This window comes from Ctenopharyngodon idella, chromosome 10 (genome assembly GCF_019924925.1).
Source record: "Ctenopharyngodon idella isolate HZGC_01 chromosome 10, HZGC01, whole genome shotgun sequence".
NCBI lineage: Eukaryota > Metazoa > Chordata > Actinopteri > Cypriniformes > Xenocyprididae > Ctenopharyngodon > Ctenopharyngodon idella.
Genome location: NC_067229.1, coordinates 48,947,428 through 48,972,570, shown reverse-complemented (window position 1 = coordinate 48,972,570; position 25,143 = coordinate 48,947,428). Strand labels below are relative to the sequence as shown.

Genomic DNA, 25,143 nt, shown 5'->3' with positions numbered 1-25,143 from the left:
ATATAACTCGTCCCGTATCTGATGAATGTCTGATTGTACAGGTTTCAGCTTTGGCTTTGGATCCTTCCGGAGCTCGTCTGATCACCGGCAGTTACGACTACGACGTGAAGTTCTGGGATTTCGCCGGGATGGACGGGGCGCTGCACGCCTTCCGATCCCTCCAGCCGTGCGAATGGTGAGTCCCGGTGCCGCCCCATCTGACACGCGTTCATCCCTGTCTCTCTCCTCGACCGCGAGCGCTTCCTGGGGTTTTGATGTGCGTTACACCTCATCCGTCTGGAATGAACCCTCGTTCTCGAGTCAAATCAGCCTGGCCAGCTGATTGCACCCAGATGCCGTGTATTTTTGTTCTTGTCTTTTGTTTTTCCTAGAAATCCTGCTAAAAGTAGAAAACCCAATTGTCTTGAGATATTGGAAGCCAATTGGCTGAGCCGGAGCGCTCTTTCGTCTGTGCGATTCGTAAAATGCCACGCCACATTAACAAGTTCATCAACCCAGATACGGTGCCATCCCTTTACCAGCAGACACGGCCTGAGAAAACACATGTGGAGCCCATAAAGCCAGTGACCCGGAGAGGGTAACAGGAATTTACACCGGCCCTCTGCCTCTAATGCCCATGTTTTCTGGTTCTCGAAGCTTCTCGGCTCTTTCATTGACTCCAGTTCTCGTTTACAATCACAGTCAGAGCTGCAGTGAGATATATATTTAAATATACACATATAGCATTATTATTAAAAATTAGGTACATATTTAAAAATGTATATATTATGAAGTATTAAATGAATATTTAATTAAACATATATAAAATTAATATTTTAGCTAGTAAAATATTTGATTCATTTTTTTTTTTTTTTTTATGGCACACAATTTTATGTGATTTAAAGTGAAATCAGACATTTAAGGCCCGTTCACGACAGGACAATAAGCGCTGCAGTTTTGTCGTCTGTCACTTTAAATGCTCGAGCTCGTTAAAGCAGTGTGGATTCTGATTGGCTGTCAGTGTTTTTGTTCATCAACTGGAAAAAAAAATTGTTCTGGAAGTGATTCCAGTGATTGTCATTATCGTTACAGCTGTGGTTTATAGAATTAAAACTTTATTGTTATCGTTATAGTTATTATCGGTGTGAACATTATAATGTAAAATTAAAAAAAAATATATGCTTTATATTACTATACATATGATGTTATTTTTAATTGAAAGAATAATTTTTTTAAATTAAAATAATAAATTGACAATAATTTAATTAATTAAAAATCATTCAAATTACTATTTTATTAAATAATAAATACTTTTGAAACCTGACATGGAAGTTTTAATATTATAAGCTATCAGACCAATGCCTGTAATAAAAAAAAAAAAGTCAGAATTTATTGTAAACACTCAGTGTGTGTGTGTGTGTGTGTGTGTGTGTGTGTCATTACAGCCATCAGATCAGATCGCTGCAGTACAGCGTCACCGGTGATGTCATTCTGGTGGTGGCAGGAAACTCTCAGGCTAAAGTTCTGGACCGCGACGGGTTCCAGGTTCTTGAATGTGTCAAAGGGGATCAGTATATTGTGGACATGGCCAATACCAAGGTAACGACTAATGCTTTACATGTAACTTTAATAGATATAGAAATCTTAAAGGTACAATAGCATTGTAAGGATCAAATGAAAAACTGAAATATGACAATATGCATCATCTTCTTTTGGATGATTTGCACTGTTTCAACTGGTATGTGTGGCTGCGTCCAGTGTCTGTTAGTTCCAGGGTTAACTAAAACTAAAACCATCCAAAAATTATAAAACAAATGTTTTAAATTGGGTTGTCTGGCGAATTGGCTGTTTTAACCCAGTGAACTGGGTTGTTTTAACCCAGCAAAATGGGTTGTTTTAACCCGGCGAATTGCTTGTTTTAACCCAGTGAATTGGGCTGTTTTAACCCAGCGTGAATTTGGCTGTTTTAACCCGGCAAAATGGGTTGTTTTAACCCAGCGAATTGCCTTGTTTTAACCCGGCGAATTGCTTGTTTTAACCCAACGAATTGGTTGTTTTAACCCAGCGAATTGGTTGTTTTAACCCAGCATGAATTAAGCTGTTTTAACCCAGCGTGAATTGGTTGTTTTAACCCAGCAAATTGGTTGTTTTAACCCAGCATGAATTAAGCTGTTTTAACCCAGCGTGAATTGGTTGTTTTAACCCAACGAATTGGTTGTTTTAACCCAGCATGAATTAAGCTGTTTTAACCCGGCGTGAATTGGTTGTTTTACCCCAGCGAATTGGCTGTTTTAACCCAGCGTGAATTGAGCCGTTTTAACCCAACGTGAATTGAGCTGTTTTAACCCAGCGTGAATTGGTTGTTTTAACCCAGCGAATTGGGTTGTTTTAACCCAGCAAAATGGGTTGTTTTAATCCGGCGAATTGCTTGTTTTAACCCAGTGAATTGGGCTGTTTTAACCCAGCTCGAATTTAGCTGTTTTAACCCAGCGTGAATTTGGCTGTTTTAACCTGGCAAAATGGGTTGTTTTAACCCAGCGAATTGCCTTGTTTTAACCCGGCGAATTGCTTGTTTTAACCCGGCGAATTGCTTGTTTTAACCCAACGAATTGGTTGTTTTAACCCAGCATGAATTAAGCTGTTTTAACCCAGCGTGAATTGCTTGTTTTAACCCGGCGTGAATTGCTTGTTTTAACCCAGCGAATTGGTTGTTTTAACCCAGCGTGAATTGAGCTGTTTTAACCCAGTGTGAATTGGTTGTTTTACCCCAGCGAATTGGCTGTTTTAATCCAGCGAATTGGTTGTTTTAACCCAGCGTGAATTGAGCTGTTTTAACCCAGCGTGAATTGGTTGTTTTACCCCAGCGTGAATTGGTTGTTTTACCCCAGCGAATTGGCTGTTTTAACCCAGCGTGAATTGAGCTGTTTTAACCCAACGTGAATTGAGCTGTTTTAACCCAGCGTGAATTGGTTGTTTTAACCCAGCGAATTGGGTTGTTTTAACCCAGCAAAATGGGTTGTTTTAATCCGGCGAATTGCTTGTTTTAACCCAGTGAATTGGGCTGTTTTAACCCAGCTCGAATTGAGCTGTTTTAACCCAGCGTGAATTTGGCTGTTTTAACCTGGCAAAATGGGTTGTTTTAACCCAGCGAATTGCCTTGTTTTAACCTGGCGAATTGCTTGTTTTAACCCGGCGAATTGCTTGTTTTAACCCAACGAATTGGTTGTTTTAACCCAGCATGAATTAAGCTGTTTTAACCCAGCGTGAATTGCTTGTTTTAACCCGGCGTGAATTGCTTGTTTTAACCCAACGAATTGGTTGTTTTAACCCAGCATGAATTAAGCTGTTTTAACCCAGCGTGAATTGCTTGTTTTAACCCGGCGTGAATTGCTTGTTTTGACCCAGCGAATTGGTTGTTTTAACCCAGCGTGAATTGAGCTGTTTTAACCCAGTGTGAATTGATTGTTTTACCCCAGCGAATTGGCTGTTTTAATCCAGCGAATTGGTTGTTTTAACCCAGCGTGAATTGAGCTGTTTTAACCCAGCGTGAATTGGTTGTTTTACCCCAGCGTGAATTGGTTGTTTTACCCCAGCGAATTGGCTGTTTTACCCCAGCGAATTGGCTGTTTTAACCCAGCGTGAATTGAGCTGTTTTACCCCAGCGTGAATTGAGCTGTTTTACCCCAGCGTGAATTGGTTGTTTTACCCCAGCGTGAATTGGTTGTTTTACCCCAGCGTGAATTGGTTGTTTTACCCCAGCGAATTGGCTGTTTTAACCCAGCGTGAATTGAGCTGTTTTAACCCAACGTGAATTGAGCTGTTTTAACCCAGCGTGAATTGGTTGTTTTAACCCAGCGAATTGGGTTGTTTTAACCCAGCAAAATGGGTTGTTTTAATCCGGCGAATTGCTTGTTTTAACCCAGTGAATTGGGCTGTTTTAACCCAGCTCGAATTGAGCTGTTTTAACCCAGCGTGAATTTGGCTGTTTTAACCTGGTAAAATGGGTTGTTTTAACCCAGCGAATTGCTTGTTTTAACCCAGTGAATTGGGCTGTTTTAACCCAGCTCGAATTGAGCTGTTTTAACCCAGCGTGAATTTGGCTGTTTTAACCTGGCAAAATGGGTTGTTTTAACCCGGCGAATTGCTTGTTTTAACCCGGCGAATTGCTTGTTTTAACCCAACGAATTGGTTGTTTTAACCCAGCATGAATTAAGCTGGTTTAACCCAGCGTGAATTGCTTGTTTTAACCCGGCGTGAATTGGGTTGTTTTAACCCAGCGAATTGGTTGTTTTAACCCAGCGAATTGGCTGTTTAATCCAGTGTGAATTAAGCTGTTTTAACCCAGCGTGAATTAAGCTGTTTTAACCCAGCGTGAATTAAGCTGTTTTAACCCAGCGAATTGCTTGTTTTAACCCGGCGTGAATTGGCTGTTTTAACCCAGCGTGAATTAAGCTGTTTTAACCCAGCGCGAATTGGCTGTTTTAACCAGCGTGAATTGGCTGTTTTAACCCAGCGAATTGGGTTGTTTTAACCTAGCGAATTGGCTGTTTTAACCCAGCGTGAATTGAGCTGTTTTACCCCAGCGAATTGGCTGTTTTAACCCAGCGTGAATTGAGCTGTTTTAACCCAGCGTGAATTGAGCTGTTTTAACCCAGCGTGAATTGGCTGTTTTAACCCAGCGAATTGGTTGTTTTAACCCAGCGTGAATTGGCTGTTTTAACCCAGCGTGAATTGGCTGTTTTAACCCAGCGTGAATTGGCTGATTTAACCCAGCGTGAATTGGCTGTTTTAACCCAGCGTGAATTGGCTGTTTTAACCCAGCGAATTGGGTTGTTTTAACCCAGCGAATTGGCTGTTTTAACCCAGCGTGAATTGGTTGTTTTAACCCAGCGTGAATTGGTTGTTTTACCCCAGCGAATTGGCTGTTTTAACCCAGCGTGAATTGAGCTGTTTTAACCCAGCGTGAATTGAGCTGTTTTAACCCAGCGTGAATTGGCTGTTTTAACCCAGCGTGAATTGGCTGTTTTAACCCAGCGTGAATTGGCTGTTTTAACCCAGCGTGAATTGGCTGTTTTAACCCAGCGTGAATTGGCTGTTTTAACCCAGCGAATTGGTTGTTTTAACCCAGCGAATTGGTTGTTTTAACCCAGCGAATTGGTTGTTTTAACCCAGCGAATTGCTTGTTTTAACCCAGTGAATTGGGCTGTTTTAACCCAGCTCGAATTGAGCTGTTTTAACCCAGCGTGAATTTGGCTGTTTTAACCTGGCAAAATGGGTTGTTTTAACCCAGCGAATTGCCTTGTTTTAACCCAGCGTGAATTGAGCTGTTTTAACCCAGTGTGAATTGGTTGTTTTACCCCAGCGAATTGGCTGTTTTAACCCAGCGTGAATTGAGCTGTTTTACCCCAGCGTGAATTGAGCTGTTTTACCCCAGCGTGAATTGGTTGTTTTACCCCAGCGTGAATTGGTTGTTTTACCCCAGCGTGAATTGGTTGTTTTACCCCAGCGTGAATTGGTTGTTTTACCCCAGCGAATTGGCTGTTTTAACCCAGCGAATTGGCTGTTTTAACCCAGCGTGAATTGAGCTGTTTTACCCCAGCGTGAATTGAGCCGTTTTACCCCAGCGTGAATTGGGTTGTTTTAACCCAGCGTGAATTGGGTTGTTTTAACCCAGCGAATTGGTTGTTTTAACCCAACGAATTGGCTGTTTAATCCAGTGTGAATTAAGCTGTTTTAACCCAGCGTGAATTAAGCTGTTTTAACCCAGCGTGAATTAAGCTGTTTTAACCCAGCGAATTGCTTGTTTTAACCCGGCGTGAATTGGCTGTTTTAACCCAGCGTGAATTAAGCTGTTTTAACCCAGCGCGAATTGGCTGTTTTAACCAGCGTGAATTGGCTGTTTTAACCCAGCGAATTGGGTTGTTTTAACCTAGCGAATTGGCTGTTTTAACCCAGTGTGAATTGGTTATTTTAACCCAGCGTGAATTGGTTGTTTTACCCCAGCGAATTGGCTGTTTTAACTCAGCGTGAATTGGCTGTTTTAACCCAGCGAATTGGTTGTTTTACCCCAGCGAATTGGCTGTTTTAACCCAGCGTGAATTGAGCTGTTTTAACCCAGCGTGAATTGAGCTGTTTTAACCCAGCGTGAATTGAGCTGTTTTAACCCAGCGTGAATTGGCTGTTTTAACCCAGCGAATTGGTTGTTTTAACCCAGCGTGAATTGGCTGTTTTAACCCAGCGTGAATTGGCTGTTTTAACCCAGCGTGAATTGGCTGTTTTAACCCAGCGTGAATTGGCTGTTTTACCCCAGCGTGAATTGGCTGTTTTAACCCAGCGTGAATTGGCTGTTTTAACCCAGCGTGAATTGGCTGTTTTAACCCAGCGAATTGGCTGTTTTAACCCAGCGAATTGGTTGTTTTAACCCAGCGAATTGGGTTGTTTTAACCCAGCATTTTTTAGAGTGTGGTGTCTCAGTGATACTGAAGTAACCCTGGTTAGTTCAGTGTTTTTCAGTTCTCGTGGATGTTTGTTTGCTGCATCTGGTCGTTGTTTGTTGACTGGGATGTAATGAGGTGTAGATGAACTACATCAGAGAGGCAAGCGGCCACTAAATATTGCACCTGGTCCTTTGCCCTGTCCCTCCGTATCCGTGTGAGTTTATGTGTGTAATGTGCGTTTAAAGTGCGGCTCAGTGACGGTCGCGTCTCTAATGTAGTGTGTCGGCATGCCATAGTCACTGCGATGGGACCGTTTCCACTCTCTTTGTTTGTAATTAGGTTTTCTCTCCTCTTCGGGTACTTGATGTACCCTGTCGAGTGCATTTCAGCATCGAGCGTAAATATTGTTCTCTTCAATCATTGTCAATGTCATGTTTTGCTGTTGAAAGATGCCAACTGGACGTCCATAACAGAAATACTTGAATTGAGTTTGTTTTATTATCACAGCTATTACTTCCACATGTGAACACATTCACACTACAGCAGTGTTATTATATACTATATATACTACTTTTCTCTTTTTTTTTTTGTATTTTCATTTTTAGTAATTGCTTTTGTCATTATTATAAGTTTTTTTTTTCGGTCAAAAGTTTGGATGTTTTTTTTTTTTTTTTTTTTTTTTTTTAAAGTTTTTAAAAGAGTCTCTTCTGCTCACCAAGGCTGCATTCATTTGATCAAAAATACAGTAAAAACAGTGAAATATTTTTACAATATAAAACAACTGTTTTCTATGTGAATATATAGTAAAGTGTAATTTTTTCCTGTGATCAAAGCTGAATTTTCAGCATCATTACTCCAGTCTTCAGTGTCACATGATCCTTCAGAAATCATTCTAATATCTGCTCAAGAATGTGTGATTGGTGTCTTTTCTGTCTCCTGTGCATTAGCTGTGTCCTCTAAAACACTTTTAAGACTATTATTTTACGCTTCAGTGATGTTTGGCTAATGTCCTGCACGTATCTCTGGGTTTGGTGTGTTTTTTAGGTATAATAGATTTCTGGTGTCAAACAGTACAACGATGGAGCCAAATATCTGCTCTGAATTTGAGTTTTATCCAAAGAGGCCGGTGTGTGTTTGGGCGGCATGAAGGTCAACTGAACAAAGGCCGCAATCAAATATTCCGAACATACAGTGTTTGTTATGATGCAGCGGATCTTTAATAATGCACTTTAACCAATGCAGCATGTGCTCATCATCAAAGACAATCACTGACAGCTTTATTTATTCTCTGAGAATGACTTTATAATAGCATTTTGATTCATTTCCTGTGTCTAAATTAACACTTTCAGCTAATGTGACAATGTGAAAGAATATTCAATCGGAAATAATGTCGGATAGAAGATCAGTAGAAGTCATGTTTATTAATGCTGCTCATAGTTAGTGTTAGTGATCTGAAACAATGCAACTTACAATTTCTTCATATGATGTAAATATTATAATATTATTTCTCCACATTCACACAACCTCGATTTCAGAAGTGGTGAAAGTAAAGAAATTTAATTTTTATGAAAGATTAGAGACTGATTAATCATCTATAAAAAGACCAGAAAAATATTAATAAATTAGAAAAAAAAGTGAAAATAGTTTTTTCTGCTCATCAAGGCTGCATTTATTTGATCAAAAATACTTAAAAATAGTGAAATATTTTTACAACTTAAAACTGCTGTTTTCAATGTGAATATATTGTAAAATATAATTTATTTCTGTGATCAAACCTGAGTTTTTTAGCATCATTACTCCATTTCTGATTATCATCAGTCTATCTAAAGTGACATTTATAATGTTACAAAAGATTTCAAATAAATGTTCTTTTGAAAAATAAAATGTATGACGGTTTCCACAAAAATATGTTTTCATCATTGATAATAATCATAAATGTTTCTTGAGCAGCAAATCAGCATATTAGAATGATTTCTGAAGGATCATGTGACACTGAAGACTGGAGTAATGATGCTGAAAATTCAGCTTTGATCACAGAAATAAATTACACTTTACAATATATTCACATAGAAAACAGCTGATTTAAAACATAAAACTATTTCACTATTTTTACTGTATTTTTCAGACATTAACATTTAAAAAAGTCTTAATACAGATCATTTTTTGCTCATGTTGTCTTTAAAATGTGATTTTAATTATTTATTGGATTTTAATTCAGATATTATTTTTTCACGTATTTATTAAAATGATTGCTTAATTTGCACTTTGCCTCCTGCTTGACATCTCACAGTGCCGTCTCTCTCGTTCAGGGTCACACGGCGATGTTGAACGACGGCTGCTGGCATCCCAAGATCAAAGAGGAGTTTCTGACCTGCTCCAATGACGGGTGAGTTAAGCTAATTAGTTAAACTGCTGTCGTGTTTATATCCAGCTACTTGAACAACAACACGTGTGGTTTAATTTGAAGACATTTGAAGGAAACTCGATCACATTCTTGTGTTTTGAGGTTTGTTTCCGCCACAGTAAAATGCCAAGCATTTGTGTTTGCATACTTGAGGATGTTCATGGCCTTTCTGAAAACCATTGTTCTTGAGTTTTAGCACATAATCCCAGGGGATCGTGGGGTATTTCACTGGGATTGTTTTGAGTGATCCAAGTTTCATTTTAGTCACTGAAACTTTCCAAACAACATGGAGCCAATAGCATGATTGTCTTAATCAAATTTAAAGTTTATATTCCTTCCTCATAACTGCATGTTAAACAAAGCCAATATGTTCTTTTGATCACACTGTAATGCTTTTCTTTATTTAAAATAACATTTATGGGTCATTTGTGTGGCTAGTCTTTTCAAGAATCACTTCATAAGAATCATTTGTTCTTGAGTCTTGAGTGAGTGAATCTAATTTAGATTCAGCGAGTCATTTGTCAAATGTATTTTTTTTTTTTTTTTTTTTTTTTGACCAATTCAATAATCTGTTCATTTGTTCATAAAAATCAGTCTTTTTGCTCACAGTTTAATTTTGTTCTTGAATTAAATAGTTTTTATGGCAGTCATCCGGCCAGTCAGTGAATCTGATTCAGATTCAGGGAGTCATTTGTCAAAGTGTAGTTGACCAATTCAAGAATCGCTCTGTAAGAATAATTTATTCATAAAAATAAAAAAAGTCTTTTTGATCACATTTCATTGTTTTTCTCAAATTAAAATAGCAATTATGGCAGGCATCCAGTCAGTAAATGAGTCTGATTTAGATTCTGGGAGTCATTTGTCAAACTGTTTTTTTTTTTTTTTTTTTTTTTTTTTCCTCTCTTTTTACCAAATTCAAGAATCTGTTCATAAGAGCCATTTGTTCATACGAGTCAGTGTGTTCTGTTGGATCACATTTCATTGTTTTTATCGAATTAAATAGTGTTTATGGCAGTCGTCCAGTCACTGTGATTCAGATTCAGATTCAGGGAGTCATTTGTCAGAATGATCTTTTCAAGAATCACTCTATAAGAATCATTTGTTCATAAGAACTGGTATTTTTTTTTTTTTTTTTTTCTTCAATTATCTAGTCTGTAAGTGAGTCCTGGTTCAGATTCAGAGATTCAGTGAGTCATTTGCTAGTCTGATTCAAACAATAGCTCTCTCTGTCTTTTTGTCCAAATTAAGAATCTGTTCATAAGAGTCATTTGTTTATACGTCTTTTTAATTGCATTTTAATGTTTTCCAGTCATCCAGTAAGTCAGTGAGTCTGATTCAGTTTCAAGGAGTCATTTTTCAAACTGTTTTTGACTGATTCAAGATCGATCTGTAAGATTTATTCATAAGAATCATTCGTTTTGATCACTTTTTATTGTTTTTCTCAAATTAAAATAGCAGTTATGACTGGCTTCCAGTAAGTAAATGAGTCTGATTCAGATTCAGGGAGTCAGTTGTTAGACTAATTTGTTTTTGACCAATTCAATAATTGCTCCATAAGAATGATCTATTCATAAGAATCAGTCTTTTTGATCACATTTTAATATTTTTCCCGAATTAAAATAGCATTTAAGGTCAATCCAGTCACTAAGTGAGTCTGATTCAAAGATCCGTTCATAAGAATCAGCCTGATCATACTCTGTTTCTCACATCTCACACATCTCAAGTAGAATATAATTCATTTTGTCGCGACGCTGCAGTAAATGCTGCTATATTCAGCCAAATGCATTTCCAGCAGTGTTTTCCAGTCAGATGTTTCAGTGTTCACAGCCTCCAAACTACAGGCCTGTGAAACTTTATATGCGTATAAACCTTTGCACTGCGTCAAATTATGCCCTCATTGTGTTCCCCTATAAAAGCGCGCTGGTTTTACTGTGTGAATGTCGCCGGTGAGTGTTTGAGTCGTGTTCACCGGACGCACAGATGTGGCTCTGTTTTATTCACTTGTAATATAGATTCTGGAAGTCTTCCCTTGGCACGTTTCAGCGCATGTCGCAGGCGGTTTCAGAGGAGGAAACCATTTAGGCTGGGGAACAGCTGCAGATGTGAGCCGTTATATCAGCAGCTCGGGAACGGGGGCCACATGTGTCCTGTGATCGGCTGGTGTGGCGCTCGGGTCACGCTGAGTTCTAGATCCACTTCAGTGTACTGGGCGGCACTTTGGTGCGATTATCATGGGTCAAAAGCATGGTCACTGTAGATTAAACTGACAGGCCAATGAGAATGTACGACATGAGCGTTTCTTCTCATGGCCGTCGGTTCAGGGCTCAAGGGACAGACGAACCTTGAGTTTGACCTCTTGTTGAAACTGAAACAATGCTATCATAACCTTTTTAATATAATTTTATCATACTTACAAATAGGGCTGCCCCCTAATATTTGACTAGTTGTTAGTAGGTTAGTCAACAAAATATTATTAGTCGGTTAGTTGCAGACAAAAAGAAAAAACCTTGTGGCGATTGGGTTGTTTTAACCCAGTGAATTTGCTGTTTTAACCCAATGAATTGGTTGTTTTAACCCAGCAGATTGGGCTGTTTTAACCCTGTGAATTGGGCTGTTTTAACCCAATGAATTGGTTGTTTTAACCCAGCAGATTGGGCTGTTTTAACCCTGTGAATTGGGCTGTTTTAACCCAATGAATTGGTTGTTTTAACCCAGCAGATTGGGCTGTTTTAACCCTGTGAATTGGGCTGTTTTAACCCAATGAATTGGTTGTTTTAACCCAGCAGATTGGGCTGTTTTAACCCAGCGGATTGGGCTGTTTTAACCCAGCGGATTGGGCTGTTTTAACCCAGCGGTTGGGCTGTTTTAACCCAGCGGGTTGGGCTGTTTTAACCCAGCGGATTGGGCTGTTTTAACCCAGCGGATTGGGCTGTTTTAACCCAGCGGATTGGGCTGTTTTAACCCAGCGGATTGGGTTGTTTTAACCCAGCGGATTGGGCTGTTTTAACCCAGCGGATTGGGCTGTTTTAACCCAGCGGGTTGGGCTGTTTTAACCCAGCGGGTTGGGCTGTTTTAACCCAGCGGTTGGGCTGTTTTAACCCAGCGGATTGGGCTGTTTTAACCCAGCGGATTGGGCTGTTTTAACCCAGCGGATTGGGCTGTTTTAACCCAGCGGTTGGGCTGTATTAACTCAAAGAATTGGTTGTTTTAACCCAGCGGATTGGGCTGTTTTAACCCAGCGGATTGGGCTGTTATAACCCAGCGGATTGGGTTGTTTTAACCCAGCGGTTGGGCTGTTTTAACCCAGCGATTGGGCTGTATTAACCCAGTGATTGGGCTGTTTTAACTCAAAGAATTGGTTGTTTTAACCCAGCGGATTGGGTTGTTTTAACCAGCGGATTGGGTTGTTTTAACCCAGCGGTTGGGCTGTTTTAACCCAGCGGATTGGGCTGTTTTAACCCAGCGGATTGGGCTGTATTAACTCAAAGAATTGGTTGTTTTAACCCAGCGGATTGGGTTGTTTTAACCCAGCGGGTTGGGCTGTTTTAACCCAGCGGGTTGGGCTGTTTTAACCCAGCGGGTTGGGCTGTTTTAACCCAGCGGTTGGGCTGTTTTAACCCAGCGGATTGGGCTGTTTTAACCCAGCGGATTGGGCTGTTTTAACCCAGCGGATTGGGCTGTTTTAACCCAGCGGATTGGGCTGTTTTAACCCAGCGGTTGGGCTGTATTAACTCAAAGAATTGGTTGTTTTAACCCAGCGGATTGGGCTGTTTTAACCCAGCGGATTGGGCTGTTATAACCCAGCGGATTGGGTTGTTTTAACCCAGCGGTTGGGCTGTTTTAACCCAGCGATTGGGCTGTATTAACCCAGTGATTGGGCTGTTTTAACTCAAAGAATTGGTTGTTTTAACCCAGCGGATTGGGTTGTTTTAACCAGCGGATTGGGTTGTTTTAACCCAGCGGTTGGGCTGTTTTAACCCAGGGAATTGGGCTGTATTAACTCAAAGAATTGGTTGTTTTAACCCAGCGGATTGGGTTGTTTTAACCCCACGAATTGGGTTGTTTTAACCCCGCGAATTGGGCTGTATTAACCCAGTGATTGGGTTGTTTTAATTTAACGAATTGGTTGTTTTAACCCAGCGGATTGGGCTCCTTTTAATAAAGGTAGAACAAAAGCTGATTTCCATACTGATGGAATTTCTTTGGTTTTGATTGAAAGATTAAAAAGAATTGAAAGTGGCTCTGCTATAAAATCTGCTGCCAACCTCAAAAAGTAAGGCTCCATCAAATCTGGTCCAGGGGGATTTCTGTGATCCAATGTTTTTAGAGCCGTATGCACTTCATGGACAGTAAAAGGTGCAAATTCAAAAGGGTCTTCAGAAAACATTGGGGATTCTATGCAGGGATTCATCAAGGAAGTTCCTGCAGTATAAAACAAGGAACCAGATGATAAAAAAATGTTCATTAAAACAATTCAAGACTTCAGTTCTATCATAAACTGGGACTGAATCTTTAAAAACAAATGTAGGAAGAACCTGAGAAATTTTATTCACAGAAAGAGACTTAATCACTTTCCAGAATTTCTGTGGGTCATTAAGGTTCTCAGTGATACCAGACAAAAAGTATTCAGATTTGGCCTTTTTGATAAGCCATTTGAAAACAGACCAATCAGTGGAAGGATCTGTTTTTCTTGCCTCTGTTACGCTCATGTATGGTATCTGCCAGTTCTGGTGAAAACCAGGGATTTTCTCGCCCCTTCACTCTGCATTTCCTTAAAGGGGCATGTTTGTTTACAATTTGCGTAAAACTTTCCTTAAATGTCAAAGCTATTTCTACATATGGTAGTAGCCCTATGTTTTCCCATTTCACCATTGACAAATCATGATGAAGAGCTTGTTCATTAAAATGTTTAAGATTCCTCTTACAAACAACGCATGGTTTACATTTTGGGATTTTAGTATTTCTACAGGCAGCAACTACACAGTGATCACTTAAATCATTACAGAAGACACCCATAGAAGAGAACTTATGAGGCACGTTTGTTAAAATCAAATCAATCAAAGTGGACTTTTCTGGACTCTTGAGGTTAGGCCTGGTGGGTAGGTGGACTAACTGGGTAAGATTAATAGAGTCACAAAACCTTTTAAATTCATCAGAACTTGCATTTAGCCAGTCCTAGTTCAAATCTCTCAATTTAGCCAAAAGATCCTTTATTGAATATAGTGCCTCTTTTGAAGCTGAAGGAGGCCTGTAACACCCAACAACAGCAATAGAAAAGGACTTTGCTATTCTACATTCAAGGCCAAAAATTCCATTTGTTTGCAAATTGATTGGGACAAAACAATAGAGGTATTAAAACTCGATTTAACGTAAATCGCTACACCGCCGCCTTTTTTAGGTCTGCCAGTACGATAAACATTGTACCCAAGTATATTAATGTCTTCATTAGTAATAGATTTACTCAACCAAGTTTCAGAAATTATAAATCATCCGCATCTGTTGATTTAACCCAAATTCTAACCATGTCCATCTTTGGCAGTAAACTACGCACATTAAGATGAACATATTTGAGACCAGACAAAGACTTAAAATCAGAAGCTCAGGGTTTGGTTGCACATTTCCAGACAAAAGTAGAAGTAAAATAATAAACAATCTTTGTTTCACATTTGATTTTGATTCAGTTCTTTGATACGTAGAAGCCAGGCAAATTCCTTCATTTAGTGAACATGTGAGATAGTTATATAAAACAAAAATGCATTGAAGTTTAGGTAGGTCTCTGGGCAGAGCTGGCAAAAAGTTTGATCCAATTGAATCGGTAGTTGCTCTGGATTTATAAAAGCTATAGAGCAAGTGCCTCTGTAACAAACATTTTTCAAATTGAGGTGACTGCCCGAAGCTCTCCTCCAATGTATCCAGGAACAGTTGCTCGTTACGAAATCCCAAACGCCCAATAGGCATGTAAGAATAGTGAATAAGGCCATTATCCTAAACTTTTAGCACTTAAGAGAAGTGAATAGCACAGACCTCAGAGCGGGATACTCAGGTCCAGGCCGGTTAGCTGCAGAAAGATGTAGCAGACTCAGACCAGTTAGCTCTGGGGGATATAGTCTTCAAATTTCAAGAACATCCACAATCCACATTTGTTTGTCAAATAATCAATAAAATACTGACTGCCGTGTTCAAAAACATAATAAAATATTATAAAATCCTTTAAAAATATCAAAACAGAGACAAACACTTAACAGATAAAAGACATGCTGCCATCTGCTTTTTGAAGTGAGTGGGTCTTGGATTGGCTATTAACCCAGTGATTGGGCTGTTTTAACTCAACGACTGAGTTGTTTTAACCCAGCTGATTGGGTTGTTTTAATCCAGCGGATTGGGTTGTTTTAATCCAGCGGATTGGGATGTCTTAACCCCGCAGATTGGGCTGTTTTAACCCCGCGGATTGGGCTGTTTTAACCGCGTGAATTGGGTTGTTTTAACTCAATGGATTGGGCTGTTTTAACCCAGCGGTTGGGCTGTTTTAACCCCGTGAATTGGGCTGTATTAACTCAACGACTGAGTTGTTTTAACCCAGCGGATTGGGTTGTTTTAACCCCGTGAATTAGGCTGTTTTAACCCAACGAATTGGTTGTTTTAACCCAGCAGATTGGGTTGTTTTAACCCAGTGGTTGGGCTGTTTTAACCCAGCGGATTGGGCTGTTTTAACCCAGCGGATTGGGTTGTTTTAACCCAGCGGATGGGGCTGTTTTAACCCAGTGGATGGGGCTGTTTTAACCCAGCGGATGGGGCTGTTTTAACCCAGCGGATGGGGCTGTTTTAACCCAGCGGATTGGGTTGTTTTAACCCAGCGGATTGGGTTGTTTTAACCCAGCCGATTTGGGCAGATTGGGCTGTTTTAATTTAACAAATTGCGCTGTTTTAACCCAGCCGATGGGGCTGTTTTAACCCAGCGGTTGGGCTGTTTTGGGTTGTGAATATATAATAAAGTGTAATTTATTTCTGTGATCAAAGCTGAATTTTCAGCATCATTACTCCAGTCTTCAGTGTCACATGATCCTTCAGAAATCATTCTAATATGATGATTTGCTGCTCAAGAAACATTTCTTATTATTAATGTTGAATTATATAATTATATTGAGTATATAATTTCTTTCAACTGACCCCAAACAGTATTGTATATCCAATACCAAAAAAAAAAAAAAAAGTTACACACAAATACATCTTGAGCTAATCTGTTTCTGAACATAATAATGCGTCTGATGTGAGCTGCACAGAATAAATGTGCTTCGGTGAGACGGATTGTCTTGTACGGCGTGATTTCATGCATCATTTCTGGCGTGACCCGTTCCTTTAACAGGGTCTCATGTGAGCTGAATGGATCTCTCTCTTCTTGTGTTTGCAGATAGGGAATCTGCCATAAGTAGAGCTCGTTTCAGCACACATTGATCGCTCACAGCGCCGCAGCTTTGAGTGTTGATAATAGCGCAGATCACCCGGTAAAGATCTGCGTTATTCATCTGACCACCCTGGTACCTCCTATTGTAAGCCAGAACTTCTGTAGTGTCTTATTCTGCACAAAAAGTGTCCCTTCAAGATCGCACAAAGCGTGTAGTTTGCTGTAGATCTAAATGTTCGACTAGTAAAGTGATTTGATTTGGTGGTTTGAGAGTAAAAACACTCGTTTATCAGCAACGCAGGGGCTTTAATAGACATCATGAGTCAGAAAACTATAGATTTCATTAACTGAGACTGTGTTCCCACATAAATTAACCAAAAGTGACAGTAAAGTAACATTTAGAATGTTACAAAAGATTCTATTTCTTCATCATATTAGAATGATTTCTGAAGGATCATGTGACACTGAAGACTGGAGTAATGATGCTGAAAATTCAGCTTTGATCACAGAAATAAATTACACTTTACAATATATTCACATAGAAAAGAGTTATTTTAAATTGCAAAAATATTTCACTATTTTTACTGTATTTTTGATCAAATAAATGCACTTGGTTGCATCGTGATTGTGAGGGGAAAAAAAAGACTTTATCTCGCAATTCTGACTTTATATCTCGCAATTCTGACTTTATAACTCGCAATTCTGACTTAATATCACGCAATTCTGACTTTATATCTCGCAATTCCGACTTTATAACTCGCAATTCTGACTTTATAACTCGCAATTCTGACTTTATATCACACAATTCTGACTTTGTATCTCGCAATTCTGACTTTATAACTCGCAATTCTGACTTTATATCTCGCAATTCTGACTTTATAACTCGCAATTCTGACTTAATATCACGCAATTCTGACTTTATATCTCGCAATTCTGACTTTATAACTCGCAATTCTGACTTTATATCTCACAATTCTGACTTTATATCTCGCAATTCCGACTTTATAACTCGCAATTATGACTTTATAACTCACAATTCTGATTTTAAATCACACAATTCTGACTTTTTATCATAATTTTGACTTTATATCTCGCAATTCTGAGAAATTACCATTTTTATTTTTTATTTATTGGCAGAAACAAGCTTCCATAATTTCATGCATCCTTGCTGAATAAAAGTTAAATCTTCCTGACCCCAAACTTTTGAACAATATTGTATAAATATGATTTATAAATGACAATTTAAATATTTTTAAACCTTACTATTTCTCAATTTTAAATGTTCCATAAGCTTAATTGTCTTTAGGCAAAATATAATTAAGATCTGCACAATGAAAGCGTTTGGAAGTTTTCTGAAAGTTTACGTTCCATTAGTCCATATTCTCATCTTACAGTTTACTGGTGTCAGATGATGAATAGCGATGACCCCTGTGTGACCTCTCCACTGCATTGTTCTTTTCCCCATAACGCCTGAAAATCCTCCGGAGGACCGTTGTGCTAGAGGCCGAATGCCGCAGATTCCCATCATGCCATGCTGGAGTAAGAGCAGGTTTCTGGCTCCTGACTAAAAGCTCGCAGTAACTCTGGCTCTGGAGATCTGCCACCTGTTTCAGCTACTATTCACTCAGACTGAAAATTCTCCATCATGTTATTGCTATAATATTTTTGTTTCTGGTGAAGAATAAACACTGCGGGTCGTTATACGGAGCTGTAATGGCGGGATGGATCAGTTTTAATACGTGTGTATGAATTTGTGGCAGCGGTGTGTGTACGAGTAGTCATAAAATTTATATTTGTTTTAAGAGGTGATGGTGAAAAGTGGCCGATTTCTGTCTCATCCGTGGCGAAAACCCAGAGACCATCATAGCAGACGTTCAGAAGGACTTTATATATAAATGTTTTTAACATTTTTGAGATATTAATTTCGCAGAGCTGCACAACAGAGTGTATTTTTAGAAATGTCCTCATTTGTTTCAGCCGTTGTCCTGAAGAAGGATTAGGAAAAATCCCATATGCTCGGGATCTTTCCTAAATTGCTGGTCTTATCTGAGTTAATGAACCTCCGGGGCTTTGGCCAAACGTCTCTGATAATGCAAGACATATTAGGCTTGTAAAACGCATCTTTTTTCTGTGATCAGATAATAAGTTCTCGCTGCTCACCAATGACATCATCATCTTCGCTCATTAGTTTCATTTTTTTAATTGATTTTTTTTTTTTTTTTTATCTGACAGTAATTGTCTTGAAATGTATTGTTGACGACAGTGAATTTATTAAAAATGATGTTGAATTTAGAGATGAAAATTTCTGGTGCTAAAAAAGGCTAAAACTCTAAATTCATCCTGATTAAAGCACCACTGCTAAAAAGTAAATTGTATTTATTTATTTATTTATTTAATAATTATTTTATTTATTTATGCATTTTATTTTAGTTATAAATTTCACATCTTTATTGATTGAAATCTCTTGTTTGTTTGTTTATTTATAATTAAATTATGAACAATAAATATAATTTTTCTATAATATTATTTTTTAGCTTACTGAACTTCTAAAAATATTGTTTTTTATTTATGTATTTTTTATTTATAAATGTCACATCTTTATTGGTTGTTTAGTTCATTTATTCATTTATAATTTATTTTATTTATGCATTTTATTGATTTGTGAATTTTTTTAATTCATAAATCAGTTTATTTTATATATCTTTATTGATTGAAATCTCTTATTTATTTACTTATTTATAATTAAATGTTCATGAACTATAAATATATAAATATTTTATAATATATACATTTATTAAATATTATTATTATTATTATTATTATTATTAATATTTGTATTATAAATATAAATATATATAATATTATAAATATAACTTTTTATATATGTAAAATTTACACTTTTTTCTGTTTTTTTCACAAATCTATTTTTTCACTTCTAAAATATTAAAGCATTTTTATTTATGAATTTTATTGACTTATGCATTATTTATAAATTTCACATCTTTATTGATTGATCTTTATTTAATTTATTTATAATTTATTTTATTTATGCATTTTATTTATACTATTGTTTTTTTTTATAAATTTCACATCTTTATTGATTAAAATCTCTTGTTTGTTTATTTATTTATTTATAATTAAATTATAAACTATAAATATAATATTTATTATAATATTATATATAATATAAAATATAACGTTTTATATATATTTAAAAAATGACCACAACTATTTTTTTAGCGTACTGTAGCTGCACTTGAAAGAAAAATTGGTGTTTTTTATTTGTTTTTTTTTTTTATAAATTTCACATCTTTACTGATTAAAATCTTTATTCATTTATTCATAATTTATTTTATTTATGCATTTTATTGATTTGTGAATTATTTATAAATTTCACATCTTTATTGATTTTAATCTTTATTTCATTTATTTATATATAATTTTATTTATCCATTTTATTGATTTGATTTGTTTTATTTAAAATTAAATTTTAATAACCTATAAATATATTTATTATAATATTATATATAATATTATAAAATATAATAACATTTTATATATGTAAAAAATTTATATTAAAACTATTTTTAGCATACTGTAGTTGCACTTCTAGAAATATTAAAGCATTTTTTATTCATGAATTTTAGTTTATTTATACATTTCACATCTTTATTGATTGAAATCTTTATCATTTATTTTATGCATCTTATTGATGTATTTATGAATTCTTTTATTTCCTTTATTTATTGAAATCTCGTTTATTTATAAATGTTTATAAAGTATAAATATTTAGTATTATGTTTTATTATAATTTAGTATTACATATAATATTATAAAATATAATATAACATTTTATATATATTTAAAAAATGAGACGTATGAAAACTATTTTTAAGCATACTGTAGCTGCACTTCTAAAAAAATATTAAAGTGTAACACTTTAGTTTAGTGTCCAATTCTCACTATTAACTAGTTGCTTATTAGCATGCACATTACTAGGATATTGGCTGTTTATTAGTACTTATAACGCTGGGTAAGTTACTCTTAAAAAGTAACTCACCCATTTTCTGATAAGAAATGTCCTAATATGTGTCCTTCCTGAGCTGAACTCAGCCTGTAAACCGTTAACTCTGTTTTCACGGTGTTCGTTTGACATCCGTGTGGCCCGTGAACAAGTCGGGGCATCGAATGGGATATGCATCAGGTTCACCTACAGTCCAGTGCATTCCCCTTCACAGAGGAAGTCTTCCATGTCTCCGTCACAAACCTGCATGCCGTTCAGTGCACTTGAATGTGCCCCTGTTGTCCACTGAAGATTCAGAAATAATGATCAGCGTGAGGGCGTTTAATTGCTCCGAGCCTTTAAAAGCTCATTAAGAGTCTCGGCTCAGATGGAACGGGATGCCGATACAGATGAATAACGTCCCGTCGGCCCACCCAGCTCCATTTGTTGCTTTCACCTATGAAACGCTCTCGGCCCCTGAAATAAAACAAGACAAGCTCTTCATAATCAGTGATGTGTGAGGCTCTTGGGGCCTCACGACTTTCTTTTAATTCTGCTCTTTTTTCCCCCCCCCATCCATCTGGGGAAGTTTTCAGTTTCTAATGTCTCCGAACACAATCCCGCAGGAGGATCCCATCTGATTGGACGGGTGGCGTGAGGTGAAGAGGCCCCATGAGGAGCGTTAGGGGCCGTTTGGACGTGTTTCTGCTTTCTGTCTGAGATGTTTTTAAATTGTTAGTCCACGTCAGGGATTCCCAAACTTTTGTCAGCGAACGCCTTAGATGTAAAATACTGACTTGAAGTACAGACTTGAGATTTTAAGTCGTAATTTGAATAATTTAACAACACATTCACGTGTTCACGCTTCTCTGATAGTGTTCTATTTTCACTTTGTAGTGGACTTCAAAGTGCACTCAAACCTTTTTTTAGTTGTGATGCGCTGCGTCCAAATATGCCTACTTCCATACTTTAGAATAGGCAAAAAAACGTATTTGATCCGAGTAGTATGTCTGAATTCATAGTATTCATAAAACAGAAGGCGAATGGCCTACTACTTCCAGTGAGATTCTGAAGTGTGCATACTCAGACAGCCTGTGAATACTAAATTGAATATCCTAGTAAACATAGTCAGTTTTGTTTTAACTGAATGTAAACAGTTTAGAAAGTAAATGCATGTGTATCAGTATATTGGATCAGTGCATTCGCTCTTAAAGTGACAGCAGCCTAATATTTCTGCTGCTGTCTGTGTTTAACTAGTAGTTTTAGCTGTGGTATCGAAGCATTGCGAATTTTCACTGATACGCTGCGTCCAAATATGCCTACGTTCATACTTTATAATATGCAGAAAAACTGTATGTGAGCCGAGTAGTATGTCCGAATTCATAGTATTCATAAAACAGTAGGCGAAAAGTAACCGGATGATCTACTACTTCTGATGGACATTTTACTATCCATGAGGCCACGGGAGAGGATTTGTGAATGGCAGTAAAGTGTCACATGACAAAGACAACATGGCGGATATAGCACATCCGAATTTCATTCATACTACACTTGGGGTGTAACGGTACACAAACATGATGCACCTCGGTATTGAAGCCACGGTTCGGAATATTTTTGAAATATAATCATTTACACAGTTACTTGTTTTCATGACAAATTTATTTAAGCATATATTAAGTAATTAAGACATTACTAACAGGTAAAGTATTATTTATAATGAATATATAAGCTAATGTAGTGAATATATTTAGTGAAATGCTCCCCTGGAACTAAAATGCTGTGGACACTGAATGACTTGCCTGAGGTAAATGTAGTGCTACGTGAGATCTTTTTTATTGACGTCTTTCCGCGGTTGAAACATTGGTTGAGGGATTACACATAAACATATCTATGCATAGATCGTCTGTTCTTCTTCTTCTTCTGCGCTTTTTCCTGTTGTGGCGGTTAGCAAACAGTGTTGCATTACCGTTCGCGCCCCCTTCTGGATTGGAGAGTGGATCGCCTGTGACTGACTGTATTTGTTATCTGACTGTATGAACCAAACCGTGACGTCCGTACCGTACGGTTCGGGACGAATACATGTACCGTTACACCCCTATACTACACACATTAATACTATTTAGAACATACTTTTTAATGGTCGCAAAGTTTAAAAAATGTAGTACCTACTATATGTATGTATAAGTAAGCAATTTTGAATGCAGTGATAGTGTCTCAGTCCACATTATATTCACACTGGTGTTTTAGGAACCCAATACAATTGAATATTATTATTATTAGAAATATTGTACTGTTTTAAATCACAACTGTTCTGTAAAATAAAAATGAATATTTGATGATTATGGTAATATTTTATTTTACACTGAGTTACAATGCTAATATTCAAGGGAAAAAAGTGTAAGACTAAATATTAGTCTAAATAGACTATTTAGACTAATATTTAGTCTTACATTTTTTTCCTTCGAAAGTTTAAACTCTTGAGCTTTAACCATTTAAAAGCTTCAAGCTTTTATTTTGGCCGAATAATGGGAAAATGATGTAAATTTCTGACCACAAAAATGTTAGAAATTGTGCGAATGTGTAAATACACGCACATTAAACTCGCTCTGAGACGCTGAAAACACATGAATGCAGTGCTGCGCTTCGCTCTGATGCACGCAAATATTCACAGACCATTTAAAATGTAATTATTTGTTTGTTCATATTTTTATTATTATTATTATTATTTATACATTCTTATTATTTATAAATGTTGTTATTATTTATTTACATTTTATATAAAATGAAATAATGTTATTTTTAACTCTCTAAATCTAAAAAAATATTTTATTTTATTTTATTTTAGCAAGACATGGAATGGAAACAAAACATTGAAATAAAAAAATGACTAATTGGTTAGAAGACTAATTTTCCACTGGGATTGTATAAATCCATATTAGAACGGCGAGGTAAGCGAAACGTGCGTCACTTTTGTCTAAAATGCCTGTTCATAAATAAATGATGTGTTATTCAGAGAAGCGGCATCATAAATCACAGTCAGTGCTAATTGCAGTCAACAGTGTTAATGCTTCAAACTCACCGCGCGTCATCGGAAAATATTTCCTGGGCTGTTTACCTCTCATGTTCGGATGCGTCCGTACTGGGATGCCTTTGCAATGATAGCCGTGAGTTACCGTGACGACCTGATTTCTTTATGCCACATGAGCGCTGATGTCATGATCTGGAATATGGTTTCTGTGCAAACATGACAGAGGAGGCAGGTGCTGCCGTCTGCCATCCAGTATTGCAGTGTTTATTATAAATGATTTATCTGAACACATCGTTATTGTGTTAAATTCATGTTCCTCATAATCTTGAATCAGAACATGTTCTCCTCCCTCTTGCAGCATCTCTTCTCTTCTCTGATGATGAGGGCGGGGCAACCTGTCACTCACATGAGATCCACCAATAGCAAACCACAAACATCCAATCAATTCCCCACAGACAAAATCAAGCCCCGCCCTACATTTGTTCTTGTTTGCGAAGATTTTTACTCACCCGTCAGCCATCAAAAAGCTGCTTTTATCTGACATTCACCACCTTCAATGATGTATTTCAGTTAGTGTCGGACACCAGTTCACCTGCTGAGAGGAATATTCCCATTATTATCCATGACTACCTTGATAGTTTTGTTAAATTAAAGATTATATAGTTATTTCGCCTGATATATCTCCTGATCGGCTGCACTAAGCATCCATAATTCATTAAGAAGCACATGTGATCAGCATCTGGTGGACTAGCCAGTCCAGACGAGTTGTTTTATGTTCTGAGCACTGTGATGTTAATCTGGTGTCTTTTCTCGTACATGAGCTGCTCTTTGTCATGTGATGAGTTTCCCGTCCTCAGACAGACAGACTGGCGGTTTTGTCTGACATTTGTTTGGCCGTCTCTCCCCTCTTGTCTAAACACGGTGAGCGTGACACTGTCGGAATCCTCCATCGAGGCTATCTCTGTGTTTATGCGCGTCTCGGGTGACCTTTGACCCCTGAGGTCACAGCTGGTCAGAGCTTGGACATGTTCGGCCTGTTGGTTCGGCACCGGGTTTATCTGTTTAAACAGCTTTGACCTCTCCTGTTCATCTCTCACCTCGAAGGGACGACTGAAGATATGAGGAATAAAGTGAGATGGACGTTTCTGATGACAGACGCTCTCAGAGGTTTTGATAAACTCTTCTCCATCACTTCAGTGAGGACAGGAGCTTTTCGTCATGTTACACGCCTCAACAAACGGCCCGTACTTCAGATATCACAAAAAAAAATTCATAAAAAATGTTGGTATTTACATTTTTATATTTAACTTTACATCTATTTATATGTATGTATTATATATTTATATAATTTATTATATATTATTGTAATTTATATTATTATACATAGTTATTAATTGCATAATTTATGAATGTATTTATTATTTATTGTATATTATACAATTATTTTATAATATTATAATTATATATTTTATGATTTATCATTTTATTTATTTTATATGTATATAATTATATGTATCATTTATTATATATTATAATTTATATTATTATACATATGCATATTTATTATTATAATATTTATATAATTATATATAATATTTTTTTTTTTGATTTATCATTTTATTCATTTTATATTTATATAATTATATTGTATAATTATATATTGTAATTTATATATTATACATATTTATTATTATAATATTTATATTATTATTATGTATAATAATTTTATATTATATATTTTATGATTTATTTCATTTATTTTATATTTATATAATTGTTATATAATTTTTATATATTGTAATTTATATTATTATACAGATTTCTTAATTGATTAATTTATGAGTGTATTTATTATTATATATTTATATAATTATTATATTTTATAATAAT

General features: G+C 36.7%; 1 protein-coding gene across 1 annotated transcript in view; it reads left to right on the top strand.

Annotated features, from left to right (window-relative positions):
• The window catches only part of LOC127520487 (WD repeat-containing protein 70), an 87,314-nt gene that overhangs the window by 8,800 nt on the left and 53,371 nt on the right, over nt 1-25,143 (top strand). Inside the window, exons 7-9 of the mRNA XM_051908637.1 lie at nt 42-175; nt 1,425-1,578; nt 8,726-8,802. Of these exons, the coding sequence (XP_051764597.1) occupies nt 42-175; nt 1,425-1,578; nt 8,726-8,802 (365 nt within the window). The remainder of the gene's footprint in view (nt 1-41; nt 176-1,424; nt 1,579-8,725; nt 8,803-25,143) is intronic.